Source organism: Ascaphus truei, chromosome 3, assembly GCF_040206685.1.
Source record: "Ascaphus truei isolate aAscTru1 chromosome 3, aAscTru1.hap1, whole genome shotgun sequence".
Classification (NCBI taxonomy): Eukaryota; Metazoa; Chordata; class Amphibia; order Anura; family Ascaphidae; genus Ascaphus; species Ascaphus truei.
The window spans coordinates 397,552,934-397,567,323 of record NC_134485.1 but is presented as its reverse complement, the minus strand read 5'-3'; the positions used below and the strand labels follow the sequence as shown (position 1 = coordinate 397,567,323).

Here is a 14,390-nt window from a genome sequence, read left to right as displayed (position 1 = left end):
CACACTCACTCTCACCCCCCTCCCCATCTCACACTCTCACCCCCCTCATGTCACTCACACCCTCCCCATGCCTCAGTCTCACACTCACTCCCCCATGTCCCAGTCTCACCCCCCATGTCCAAGTCTCACTCCCCCCCATGTCCCAGTCTCACTCCCCCCCATGTCCCAGTCTCACTCCCCCCCATGTCCCAGTCTCACTCCCCCCCATGTCCCAGTCTCACTCCCCCCCATGTCCCAGTCTCACTCCCCCATGTCCCAGTCTCACTCCCCCATGTCCCAGTCTCACTCCCCCATGTCCCAGTCTCACACCCCATGTGCCAGTCTCACTCCCCCATGTGCCAGTCTCACTCCCCCATGTGCCAGTCTCACTCACCCCCTCTCCCCATGTCACACGCTTATGCAGGAAGCAACGAGATGCTGCTGTGTACTGTAGCACAGCGCAGCACAGCGCCACCTAATGGCCAAAAGAAAAATTGCAGCTGCAGACGGCTTTTTTCCCTCTGCTCCTGGCAAAATCGCCGCTGCTTCCTGCGCCCCCCCTAAACAATCTTGCGCCCCCCCAGGGGGGTGCGCCCCCCAGTTTGCGCACCGCTGATCTAACTCATCCTCCATCTCCTGCGGAGTGAAAGAACCAGCCGCCCACCAATGATCCACTACATCGTTCTTAATTAACAAGAACCGTGTACGGTCCATCCCCTCGTGGTATCCGGTGAACAAAGGCGCCCACCATTTGTCGCGGTGTTCGTACTCTGCGGCCTTACTAGTGCGTTCTACATCAGACTCTACCTGTGATGATACACCGGACGTACCCGCATCAGTAGATCGTGAGCAATCTCTCCTTCGCTTGGCATTGTAATACCTAGTGTGGTTCATTTTATGCACTACTTTACTGGTAGACCCAGCCTCCACTGGAGTGTGAGACCCACGGGCTCTCCCTCTAGCTGCAGGAGAAAACGGCACAGGGTTAGGTACAGGTATAACACTCAAATATGGTATCTACCCATCGGACCCTTCTTCACTCAACTCCCAGTCCCGCAAGTCCTTGGAGTATTTGGGGTATTTACATAACTTATCCCTGGTAGGTCCCGGTGGCACCACTCATGACGGGGCAGGGGCAGTGGCCGGGGCAGTGGAGCTAGGGGCTGGGGCTGGGGGAACGTCCAGGGCATTGTCCAGCAAGCGGGTGACACCACGCCAAAGGAATCGGTGCTTAGAGGCACTCCCCGCCCTGCTCATGGAGTCTCGGGAGGGGCCTCGACTCCGTAGGGCAGCCAGGGCAATGGCGGCGTCTGTGCTCCGAGAGGAGAACACTCCTCCAGGACTTTTCTTCTTCCCGGTGGAACCGGAACCGCTGTCGTCAGGATCGCCTGCAGAATCTCCATCCGCTCTGGGGTCACGCACCGGACGTGCGTCAAGGACCTTCGGGGGCGGTGGCGGAGCATCCGGTACACGGTCGAACAAGTAGGCCTCAAGCCTCTCTTTCTCGTTTGCCGGGATTGTGGTCTACGCCTGGCGGTAGTAAGGGGGTGCTTTTTGATGACATCAGGCTCCTCTAGGATCGTCTCGGTCTCCGTCGCACTGGGAGTCACCACAGCGGTGGGACTCTTACGGGCCTCCGGCCGCACCAGCGCTCACCGTCGGATGGTCTACAGACTTGTTTGCTCTCTCTTGATGCCTTTGGGGTGGTTCACCGGTAGGCACATCGCCACCGATGTCATGCCGATCTCATCTTCCGACGAAATCACAATCGGTTCCTCCGCTAGGGAGTCACCTGGTTCTTCGGCGATACAACCAGTGGGTATAGGTACAAAGTGTTCTCGCTCTGGTACCTTCACTGTGGTCGCGCTCTTCTCAGTTGCCCGTTCACTCAGTTTAATAGCGGGCGGAGCCTTGGTTCCTCCCGATATGGTATAACGGGGACCCAGGGCAGTCTTTTCTTGGCCTTCCGCTATCTCCGTCAAGGTTCCTGGAGAGGCACCCCGTGGGGTTCCGATCAAAGGCCATGGCTCGGTCGGCCAAAGATAAAATGCGCCACATTGAGGGCATCGGGCCCTGGTGCTTGGTACCGCGCCCAGTTTCCCGCAGTGGACGCACAAACACCGAACGTATTCGTGCTCAGCTACCTCCACTACCAGTAGGTCTCCTGGTAATTGGTAGATGGAAGTATTCATCTCGGACATGGTTCGCTCAGAGTGAGAACAGCTCAGCATTCCAGCTCCTGGCTCCTCGATTGTCAGACAAAAGTGAAGCTCTTCGCTCAGGCTTCCGGCCCCTCCCTTCGCTGGGGAGGACTCTCCTGATTGGCTCTCCTGGTGCCCCCTCCCTCTGGTGGAATCCAGAGGTGGGATCTTTTCTTCTTCAGCGTGACATGGCCGGGCTTTCTGACCATTCACGACACAGGTGGGTGGGCTTTCGGCTTTCATGCCGCTCCGCTCCCCTTGCAAAGAATCCGGGTTTGGCGCCAAATTATTACACATGTCCCACCACATTCTCCTAATAGTCTCTGTGCACAACGCACGTACTTGCTCCAGGCTTGGCGGGAACTGCCATTTTAGATCAATGTCCTTGCTCCGCGGAGCACATGTAGGGATGGACGCCATCTTGGATGAGTTTTCCAAATGCCCATGTGCCCTAACCTCAGTGTCTAACGGGTATCTCGTACTTAAACACTGACTGACTGCAAACTGTGTGCTCTGCATTCTGTTTCTCACTGATTTGGGGTGGCTTGTACCCCAGGCTCAGTGGAACTCCTCTCCTCTATGCACTGTACTCGATGTTTACCATGCAAGTGTTCTGTGGTGCGTGTGTGTGGGTGATAGCTATGGTACCTCTTTTCAAGGTACTGGGCGTCTCCTGCTTTTGGCCACTCATAGCGCGGGCCCTGGGCCATGGTCCCTGGACTGGTTAACAGGCTGACCCCCCCAGTTGCCTCACGCTACCTGCCTCAAGGGACTCGGTCAGCCTTCCTATGCCACATCCTATGGGCGCCCATCCTTCTCCAACACTTGATCAGATAGTGCATTTCGCTCTGCCCGTTCCGCCTTGCTATAAGCCGGTCCTGTTCTGACATATCTCTCAGCAGCGCCTCCATATGTAACCCTGCTCCCCCCCCCCAAGACTCTACGGTGGTGTCTAGGTTGCATGGGGGCAGATTACATGCGGTGTGGTGCGTACCTGTGAGGAACAGGAGGGCCTGAGCTTCCCGCGATGTTGTGGGGGAGCCAGGACCGGGCTTCTGGGGTGGTAGCCTCCATGATCTCTTAGTGGTGCAGCGCGTCCATCTTCTGTACTCCCAGAAATATGGGACAGGACTGGTATAGAAGAACCCCTTGGGTCCCAGGGTAGTACTTTCCAAGTCACACACAGTCTTTGATAATAACGAATAGTCTCTTTTATTGACAGAGCAGCAATATCCCAACGATAGGGGCTTCCAGCAGCCGCAACAACAATAGCCAGGACGGGTTATTACGCCACTCGCCTTCCACCCGTATAATTCCCCCTCTCCTTCCCTCCAAGTCACTCCTCCGGCAGGATGGTCTGGGCTAGGGCTTCAATACCCCATGGCCCACCCCCGAGGTTATCCTCACGGTGGGGCTTGAATTCTTCCCATCACCCCTGGCAGTGGGATGAGGGCATTGGTCCACCAAGACTATAATGTTATCAGCTCTACTATAGGAAGCTGGTCTCTCCTCTCTCTCTCTCTCGGCTCCTGCACTCTGCGCAGGGGAGACCGCGGTCTCCTCCAACTCCTCGGACCGATCCGCAGGATTCTGGTACTCACGGCATACTAACGGACTTGCCTACTCCCGGCATAACTAGAACTCAACAACTACTCAGGAGTCGGCTGCTAAATATAGAGCTAGCCCCGCCCTTCGTGATGTAAGCAGAACCTCCCCTCTTGCTCACGCCTGCAGCAGAGTCCAGGCCTGCGTCTACCACTCAGGATAGGGCTATGAAGGGGGGAAACCCATGATGATTACTGGTGCCTGATCTTAACAGGACTTACCACAGTAGAAGGAAGATAGGTATAGCCTGTGCTGTTTAGAAGGGGCTACAGTTAGATAAGAAGAAACTAGTTATACCAAGTTCAGAGAATATCAGACTCTGAAAGTAGGTGAAAGCATATTTCTTTATCACATACACAAATTCAGAACAACATGCTTTACCCATCATACATTGCAGTAACCGATCAAGGGCCTGAGGCCTTATTCTACAGCAGCCATTTATTTCACGTGAGAAATAACAAGTGAATGCAACTTTCTCTGTGTACAGTACTCCCAAGAATAATTGTGTGCAGACAATTATCTGATAGTATACATAAAGAATCCATTTGCTGGCCCATAAAAGGTATCACAATGAAGTGTGAATGAGGTGCTACATTTTGCCCAAGTAAATAATGATTTTTGCATGCAGAATCATCTTGTGTCTTTAGGTGAATCTGGACTTAAACGTTGCGATATTTTTCAGGTGCAGTCTTTTTTGTGAAGCCAATGAGGTCTAAAAATTATGTGACAATGATGGATCCTCTCCAAGAAACCTTTGGAGATACTATGGGGAGTATTCTCTTTATTCCATCACTGCTGGGTGATATATTTTGGTTTGCATCTATTCTCGCATCTTTAGGTAAGTAAAATATGGGACACATTACTGGAGATATTAATGTCACATTTTGGGTTACAGTAAGAAAGCGCCAGTAACCTCACCTACTATACCAGGGGGGAGCAAACTGTTTTCCCTGTGCCCCCCTGATGGCAGTCACCTCACCCCCACGCCGCCCCTCACCCCCACTTACCTCGGCTCTGGCGTCATGACATCAGATTGCCATAGCAAAGTGACGTCACATGACCTCGCTGCGTCATTTGACGATGCGTTGCCATGGCGACGCGTGTAGAGCCAAGGTAAGTAAAAATTTACAGAGGCCCTGCAGCTCCCCCGGCACTTAATTTAAGTGCCTTCGGGAAGCGTGCGGGGCCTCTGTAAACCCTGCGCCCCCCCGCAGGCAGATTCGCACCCCCTGGGGGTCGCGCCCCCCAGTTTGCGCAACGCTGCACTATAGTATGCATATCCACTATCTTCTTCCTTTTAGATTGTGATATTCTCTAAATGTATTGTTATTGTCTTTCTTATTCCCATTGATATTGAGGCAAGAGCAGGGGAAAATGTCTATAATGGCCACTTAGACATGATTCCTACACATGTTGAGTGACCAAGGTAGATATTTATATTGCAGGAAGAGAATGCTTACTGTTGTGGATTGGGTAAAGACCATCATTACAGCTTTGATCTTTGGTCACACTGATTATGCAGTCCAGTGAATGTCTAATGGTCAGTGTCAAAAACCTACTTCCTCTCCTTGTAAGTGACACAATCTATGGGGATCAGGGTTATGCCAGCCCCTGCAAAAGAGAACATGTTCTATCATACTGTTCAATGCGTCTGTAATGTTTATTAACTTTGCATAGTGTACTGTCAGTGAGATAATAAAATATACTGATATCTATTGGAGTTCAAGAAATAGATCACAACATAAACCATTGCAATAACAATTGTATATATTTTTGTATTTGTTGTGTGGTACTGCACCAATAAACAGATATAAAGATCATAGCAAGGTTCTATAATGTTTTAAGAACAGTACATGTGTGTACTTATTAGAGGTGGTGCTATCTGGGATAATGTGTTACATTTCAAAAGAAAGAAGACAGTACTATGAACCTGTGTAGATATGGGATACTTTGGCTTTCTCCTTTGTTTGAGTAAGATGTCACATCATGTTCACTTGCATAGATTATTGTCGTAAATTACACTCTCTCTGGAGTTCCCTACCACACACTATCAGACTCTCCCCAAGCATTCAGTTATTTAAAAACCACCCAGAAAACTCACCTTTTCAAGGAAGCCTATCTAGCACACCCTTACACTCTCCCCCCCCCCCAATGCTATTGGTACCAGCTGTGCGGCTAGACCAATCTCCACCTTAACAACCCCAACATCCACAGCCCCAGACTGTTAATGGGACCAGCTGTGCGGCTGGACCATACTCCACCCTAAAACACCCCTTTAGGGAAGTGGGAATACACATTAGGGGACATGGTCTTCTTCCTAGAGTATATCCTATAATATACATGTTTACTAATATTTATTCTAATATAGATCTCACAATGTCCCCTGCGCTGCTCATAGCATTTTGCAGACACTATAAATATCTGGTCACAAGAAGAGTGGATATTGAGATTTGAACTGGTTCTCCAACCTCCAAAGCAGTTACTTTACCACTGATATACTCATTCAGACCCAGGTGTTACTGTATATAAAATGTGATTTTATACAAATGATATGTTAGAGAATTATATGAGGGGGAGCTCCAGACTAAGCTCGTGTGAAATGGTTAAATAATAACAGGGTTACTGTCTTGTACTATAAAACCTTTTTGCACATAATTAAGAACCGAATAATGTATTTTTTGTACAGGAGCCACTGTGAGTATTATTTTGGATGTGAAAGGCTATTTATCCATCATTATATCTGGTTGTACAGTTATACTGTATACCTTGCTTGGTGGTCTGTATTCAGTCGCCTACACAGATGTGATTCAACTTCTTTTTATGATTGTCAGTCTGGTAAGTCATATTTTATTTCCTCTGGCTTTGTGAAGGCAAATTAGCAAAAATAACAAAAATCATGCAATGTAATAATGTACAGATGTTGCAGGCTTCATTGTTCCCCAGAAAACAAAACATATGCAGTGAGAATGCAGAATATCTCATAGTTATCATAGGATATAATGTAGTGTTGGTACAGAAGGTCACAATATATCCCACCATATACCCCCAAAAGAGAACAATAAAGCCTGCTACAGCCATATTTATCATATTTAGGTGCACAGCAGCGAGTAACTTCACTAGTGGAGATGTTTGAAAAACAGTTTGCAATACCAAGAGATTGAAGTACTGTACAATGGAACAAAGGGGTACAGTGCTAGGAAGTACTGCCCTGTTTTTCTGAACCTGGTCACGTATGAAGGCCATACATGACCTATAAGCGTGTGTATACTACCTATAGATATTTCTACCATCTTAGTCCAAAGCTCAAATGTTAACAACCTGCAGCTTATCTGTTTCCTGTACGAGAACTCTGCCTGCAGCAGCACAAACGTAGCTTGCGTTTTAGGTACTTCCTCTGAGGTAACATTAAACAAAGCCCCTGTATTATGACTTAAATAGTATCTCTTTTCAATTGTTTTCTGAGTCCCTCTCATCTACAGTATCTCTCACTCCGTGTGCCATTATAGGCAAAGTTGAATTAGAATATCATTGCGCCCCGTCTTTCCAGACAAAGTTTTATGTAAAGCCTGGTTCATGACTCAGTAGGGAAAAGGAAACTGTTGACACAGAACGTAGCAGAGAACTTTTTGATATTTTTTGATGGTCTTATAAATAATAAACTAATATTTTTTCTTTTTTTAAACATAGTGGGTTTGTGTACCATTTGCTCTTCTAAATTCAGCAACTGAAAACATTGCTTACACTGCTGTTCATGAATTATATCAAGGCCCTTGGATTGGTAAAATACAGACAGAGTACATTGCAAGATGGCTGGATGATCTAGCCTACCTGGTGAGTTATTATACATGTCTAACTGTGGTATTTACAAAATAAAACAACTATTGCTTCAATTTACTTTACAATGAACAGTCTTAACTTACAATAGTTACCCATATCTATTTGTAACCTTTTTTTTGTGTCCTAATAACCCTATCAGCATAATGTTCTATTGATATGTGAAATAATACAAATTACTCAAGAAACTTTCAGTGTTACTTGTGGTCAATCAATGAAACAGTATATTGATTTTTCTTTGGGCAGACATCTCTTCTAACACAGTCATATCATACTAACCTTCTCTCTTTCCTATATACCTCACTTAAAGGCAAAGTTAATGAATTTGGAATACATAGTCAAGATATGATTACCTCAGCGGGTATAGTTTCTTGTTGAGAGTGTAATGCTAGCGTTGTGTCATTTCAGAGTCTCGGAGGCATTGCATGGCAAACATATTTTCAAAGAGTACTTGCTGCTTCGTCTTCCAAGCAAGCAATGATCACTTCGTACCTCTCAGGGATTCTTTGCGCTGTGATGGGTATCCCGTCCATTCTAATTGGCGCCGTTGCAGCCTCCACAGGTAACTACGCGGCAATCCTATCACTTGCTTTTTCCGCAATGGAATTATTATTTGGGTAGATCCTTAAAGTTTCCTAACTCAACCCTATTCTTTCCATTATTATTTAAGACTGGAACCAGACTAGCTATGGCTTGCCCACACCAAATGAGAGAAGCGAGTGGAACATGATATTGCCCATAGTTCTGCAGTATCTGTGCCCTACCATTGTGTCTGTTGCTGGTTTAGGAGCCATTGCAGCAGCTGTTATGTCCTCTGCAGATTCTTCACTTTTGTCGGCCAGCTCTATGTTTGCGTACAACATATACAAAAAGTTGCTAAGGAAAAGGGTGAGCTGTTTATTTATATATTCTTTTTAAGAACTGTTGTTTGATAGTCAATTTTAGGGGTCATAGGTCAAAGTTTCCCAGCTGCAAAAATAGGGCAAAAGTGAAGCAAACATACGCACCAGATTTATTCCAGAACACGGCTCCCATGGGATACATGGATTTGTTTTTGCTTTGATATATATGGTTCCATTGTTTTCTCTTCAGGTTTGCTGCTGGGAAACTTTGATAAAAAGCTCCCTATGTTTATGGTATTCTGCGCCTATTATGTTTGTGTAGACAATGAAAAGTAAGGTAGAAGTGATCCCTTTAATAGCTAACCCGTGATTAATAAGAGCGCTATCTTTCAGGGCCACCAAGGGGCCTCCAGGCAGATTTTCTTTACAAATTAAGCTGAAAATAGAAAGACGTATGTATACAAGAAGGACACCCAGGAAAGTCTGGGTATACAGATGTAAATGAGTGTGATGTACAAAGTAACATGGAAATGCCAAACAGCAAATGGAAATTGATCAGCAATTATGGACTGGGTGTGAGGTGTCTGAGCAGAGGGCTAGTGTAGGATGGGCTTTTCCTTTTTGCATTTAGTCAGGAAGAAGATCTTGCTGAACAGTTCAGCCAGATTCTCCCGCAGCTTAACTTGTGTGCACATGAAAATGTACATTAGTGTGCACACAGCTAAAAGGTATCGTGGGGCTTTCCCCTGTGCTGGTGTTTATATTGAAACTGTAGTGCCGACGAGTATTCTCAAACAAATCTGGGGCAATCACCAACAAGACCCAGGTACATGCTGGGTACATGCCGGGTACATGCTGGGTACATGCTGCAACATTTCAGTGACATTTCTGTAGACAGACTAATGGCCCATCTGATTAACAGCGGGGGTCCCTGGCAGTCCCATTCAAACTGAATGGGGGGGGTCCCTGCTGTGTTCATCCGATGGGCCATTAGTCTCTGCAGAAATGTCACTGAAATGTTGCAGCATGTAACCCAGCATGTACCTGGATCTTGTTGGTAATGGCCCCAGATTTTCCAAGGCAAGTTTTAGAATACTCGTCGGCGCACCTGTATGTATACCTGTATGTGTAGCACCCTTTATACAACTATGACCTGCGCCATAGAGCATGTTATGTTTTCTTTCCATTTCATTGCACAGGCCTCGGACAGAGAAGTTCTCTGCATCATGCGCCTTTCCATGGTGCTGCTTGGATCTGCGGGAATGGGGCTGGCTTTCCTGTCACACTCTGTGTACGACCTGTGGTTTCTGAGTGGAGAGCTGGTATATGCGCTGTTATTCCCTCAGCTTTGCTGTGCCCTTTTTATCCCCGGCACCAACGCCTACGGCTCAGCCGCCAGTTTCTTATTTGGCTTCATCCTGAGGCTCCTGGGAGGGGAAAGCTCCCTAAAGATCCCGCCTGCTCTTCATTACCCAGGGTGCATCCTTGTAGACGACGTGTATGTGCAGCTTTTTCCATTCAAAACATTCACAATGCTGGTTAGCTTGATTACCCTCGTTGTAATCTCATATCTGGCACAGCTTTTGTTCATGAAAAATATTTTGCCAATGCAATGGGATGTGTGCAATGTATTTAGAAAAGAAACCTCTCGTGCACCACAATGGGAATTGGAAGAACAGGTAGGTCTGCAACAAAGTTAAACACATGGAAACTCTGTAGCTGTGAATACTAAGGCCCATATGCACTGAAAGGTGCTAAGCTTTAGCACATCTTAACTCCCATTCATTTAAATGGGAGTTGGGGCGTGCACAGGTGTTGCACACTTTAGTGCAGGATTGGCCAACTCCAGTCCATGGCGACTAACAGGTTAGTTTTTCAGGAAATCCCTGCTTCAGCACAGGTGGCCCAATCAGTGGCTCAGTCAAAGACTGAGACACTGATTGAGCCACCTGTGCTGAAGCAGGGATATCCTTAAACCCTGACGTGTTGGTGGCCCTTTAGAACTGGAGTTGGCTACCCCTGCTTTAGTGGGTATGGGCCTAAGGACCTAACTTAGTAAGTGCTGCTATTTTGGATAAAAAATAAATAAAAAAAATCAGTCATGGAAAATTTACAATATCACCAAGTTACCACCCGGGGTCTAATTACTAAATTCTCTGGCTACAAAAGTAGGTCAAAAACAATGCAAAAAACAGAGCCATATTCATCCAAGAAAAGGAATCCCATTGAAAGCAATGGGAGTTTTTCCTTGGACAAATCTGGTTCAATTCTTCTGCACAGACTTTGCTCCAGTTTTGCCCGGAGATTTTAGTTACAGTAATATCCCCCATAGTTCCAAAAGTCATTGTATGCAACGATACGAGGTGGTGAGAAGTGCACTGTTCAGTCTGTCATGTGAAATATGTTTGCTGACTGTGCAGTAATTGTAGGGGAGATCATGTACATTACAAGTCATTACTGTCATGACTAAATGGCCAGTCCAACATAGGAATACATAATGAATAGTTGTATACTACCAAAATACTCCACTGTGAAGCCTATAGAAACATTGAATTTTTTTTAAATATTGTGTGTCATTGTGTATTGAAATAAATTCAAGTAACTTTATAATTAGGGTGACCAGATTTTCAAAATGAAAAACCGGGACACATTAAAAAATTATTTATAAAACAAATTACATCACGTGACGCACCCAGTTGCCATGACAACGAGGCACTGACGTCAGGCGGTGACATGTTGCCATGACAATGTGGCATCACGTGATGCCTCTGCGCCATAATACGTCCCGTTGTCATGTCAACTTGATGTCATGGAGTGTCTCATTGTTATGGCAATGTGCATTACGTGACGTCGGGCAGCCATGTTGATGGAATTTGGAGGGGAGGATACAGCCACACACAGACACACAGACAGTGACACAGTGACACACAAACACAGTGACAGTGACACACACACTGACAGTGAGACACACACACAGTGACACACACACAGTGACACACACAGTGACAGTGACACACACACACACACAGTGACAGTGACACACACACAAACACTCACACACACACACACACACACAGTGACAGTGACACACACAGTGACAGTAATACACACACACAGTGACACACAGTGACAGTGATACACACACACAGTGACACACACAGACAGTGACACACACAGAGTGACACACACACACACACACACACACACATAGACAGTGACACACACAGTGACAGTGACACACACACAGTGACAGAGACACACACACCATGACACACAGCGACACACACACACACACACACACACACACACACACACACACACACACACACACACACACACACACACACACACACACACACACACACACACACACACACACACACACACACACACACACAGACAGCGACACACAGACAGTAACACACACACACACCCACACAGACAATGACACACACACACAGACACACACAGTGACACACACACAGACAGTGACACACACACAGACAGTGACACACACACAGACAGTGACACACACAGACAGTGACACACACACACACACACATAGACAGCTACACATAGTGACACACACACACATACAGTGACACACAGTGACAGTGACACAGTCACACAGTCACACAGACAGACAGTGACATACACACACCCAGTGACACACACACAATAAGCCCACCTCTGCAAACACACACATAAAAATAAGGTCTCTCCCCCCTTGGGTTGGGTAAGGTGCCTGGGAGGGGGATATAAGGGCGCAAGTGGGCTGCTGGAGCAGCATAGGTAGCCAGTGCAGATGAGGGACTGGCAGGTCCGCGGAAATTAAAGGGAGGGCCCGGCATTACTGGAGGAGAGACGGGAGGGGGGCATTGCTGAAGGAAGGGGAGGCCCAGCTTGCAGCATCTCGTCAAAACTCCGCCCACCCCGCATCCTCCAATCACAGCCGGCATTCTCCTGCTATCTCCGTGCCCCCCCCCCCCCTTTCGACCCCTTGGGAGAGCAGCCAGCATCCTCCGCTCCCCGAAGCCCCAAAAATCGGGACCCCAAGTAAAAACCGGGACAATTTGAGAATTATTTGGAAACCGGGACAGCACATGAAAAACCGGGACAGCACATGAAAAACCGGGACTGTCCCGGCTAAACCGGGACGTATGGTCACCCTATTTATAATCAAACATGCAAAATTAAATAGGAATATAATACTATTGTATATACATGGTATTCAATTTTGCATGTTTGATGATGAAGTTAGTTTAATTTATTTCAATAAATTCTGAATACTTTCTGGATTTATCATATACAGTATTTTCAATGAGAATAGGGTAACAAAGGCACAGAGTATTTTCCCACAAGTAATGGTCCTTATGAACAAAGATTGCCCAGTCAAAGTATATAATGAATATCCATGCAGAGGAATTATAGAAAATATTCTATAGTCAAATAAACCAGCATACACATAATGTAGACAAAAGAAAAGATGGTCCCTTTGGGGTCAAAACGTTGTGGTTCTGGTGATGTATTGTCTACATTTTTGTGTGTGCTGGTTCATTTGACTATGAGTTTTTTTTATTTTTATCAATAGGTCCTTTGCATGAAAATCCTTTATATGGAATGCCCTATAATATGTTCTGACATAACCAACGTCTCAAAATGTCTTAGGTGGGCGAATGTTTCATTGCACGTCTCATGTCTGGACTTAGTAAATAGTGAATGCAATAAACCACATGATGAGAAAAATATGCCATTTTTTATTCCCTTAATTTTTATTTTCCTCAGTAACTGGTCCTGTAATGTCATTACATTTCAAAATAGCTGATTTACATGCAATAATATTACGCTGTATGCAAGGTATACTGTGCACATTGCACATTGTTTAGACAGATCCTAAGTCCATGCACTGGGATAACAGCTTCATAAAGTTTATTCCGAAAACTGATTACTGCGGTTTAATAAACCTATTCCCCTTTTCCATTTGAACACTTTTCTATTTTTTTTATACAAAATGCAAAACAAAATGTAACAATTGATGTCATACTGTAAATTGCGCTAGAAAAAAAAGGTAAATGGTATAAATATATACAGTATATATGGTATGAAGTATAAAGTTCTTCATGTCGATAAGAGGGGCACATCTGAAAACGTTTAAACTTTTGTAAATCTTTCTAAGATTGAAATACTAATGTAATTTGTGTGCTTAGTGAGTTCCAATGGAAGTGTTCGGCTATTATAAAACAACATTTAAACAATACATTTAAAATACAATATCACATATTGCATGGACTCAATAGAAAGTAGGTGGTATTTCTTGTAATAAACGTTCAGTTGTACCCACATTTTAACATTTGTGTGGGAAAATGTGTATTTTCAGTGATTGTAAATAAATATATCTTTTTTTGAAAAAATGTTTGCAGATACTCTTTATTTAAAGGCTGAATATGAGGCTCAAGAGGTTATTCCCAGAAGATATTCTAGAGTACTGTATGTGCATTGCTGATACTGTAATTGCCAGCAATGGCCAGATTGGCCTCCCCCAAATTACAGTATGATCTTCATGATCTCACTTCATTATCACATCCCCACCCTTCTCCCAACCTCCTCACGCTGTCTGTCCCATAGTTCAATTCCCAGCTAATTTTTGATTTCACAAGATTCCTCTGTAGCTCCCTTTCCAAAATGACAGACGTCTGGCATAACACAGCATTTGCAGAGGTCCAGATTTACTAAACAGTTCTTAACGCACCTAAGGCGTAGTTCAATTTAATAAACACGGGCTTAAATATCTATGTCAGTATGGGCTGTACATCAGGTGCTAATAATTGTTGTTCTCCTGAGTATTGCTTTGATGAAAGGGTATAAAATTCCTGATAGCGTGTAAGCATGATTGTCCATCTCCAATGATAAAAGGTACTGTCTCTGTATA

General features: G+C 45.5%; 1 protein-coding gene across 2 annotated transcripts in view; it reads left to right on the top strand.

The window, feature by feature from the left end:
- LOC142490343 (high affinity choline transporter 1-like) overlaps nucleotides 1–13,447 on the top strand; it is a 46,106-nt gene extending 32,659 nt beyond the window's left edge. For both annotated transcript variants that reach the window (XM_075592509.1, XM_075592508.1), the window contains 6 exons: nucleotides 4,468–4,623; nucleotides 6,472–6,620; nucleotides 7,473–7,616; nucleotides 8,028–8,181; nucleotides 8,290–8,507; nucleotides 9,661–13,447. In XM_075592509.1, the coding sequence (XP_075448624.1) occupies nucleotides 4,468–4,623; nucleotides 6,472–6,620; nucleotides 7,473–7,616; nucleotides 8,028–8,181; nucleotides 8,290–8,507; nucleotides 9,661–10,161 (1,322 nt within the window). In that variant the 3' untranslated portion in view covers nucleotides 10,162–13,447. The remainder of the gene's footprint in view (nucleotides 1–4,467; nucleotides 4,624–6,471; nucleotides 6,621–7,472; nucleotides 7,617–8,027; nucleotides 8,182–8,289; nucleotides 8,508–9,660) is intronic.
- The last annotated feature ends 943 nt before the right edge of the window (nucleotides 13,448–14,390 follow it).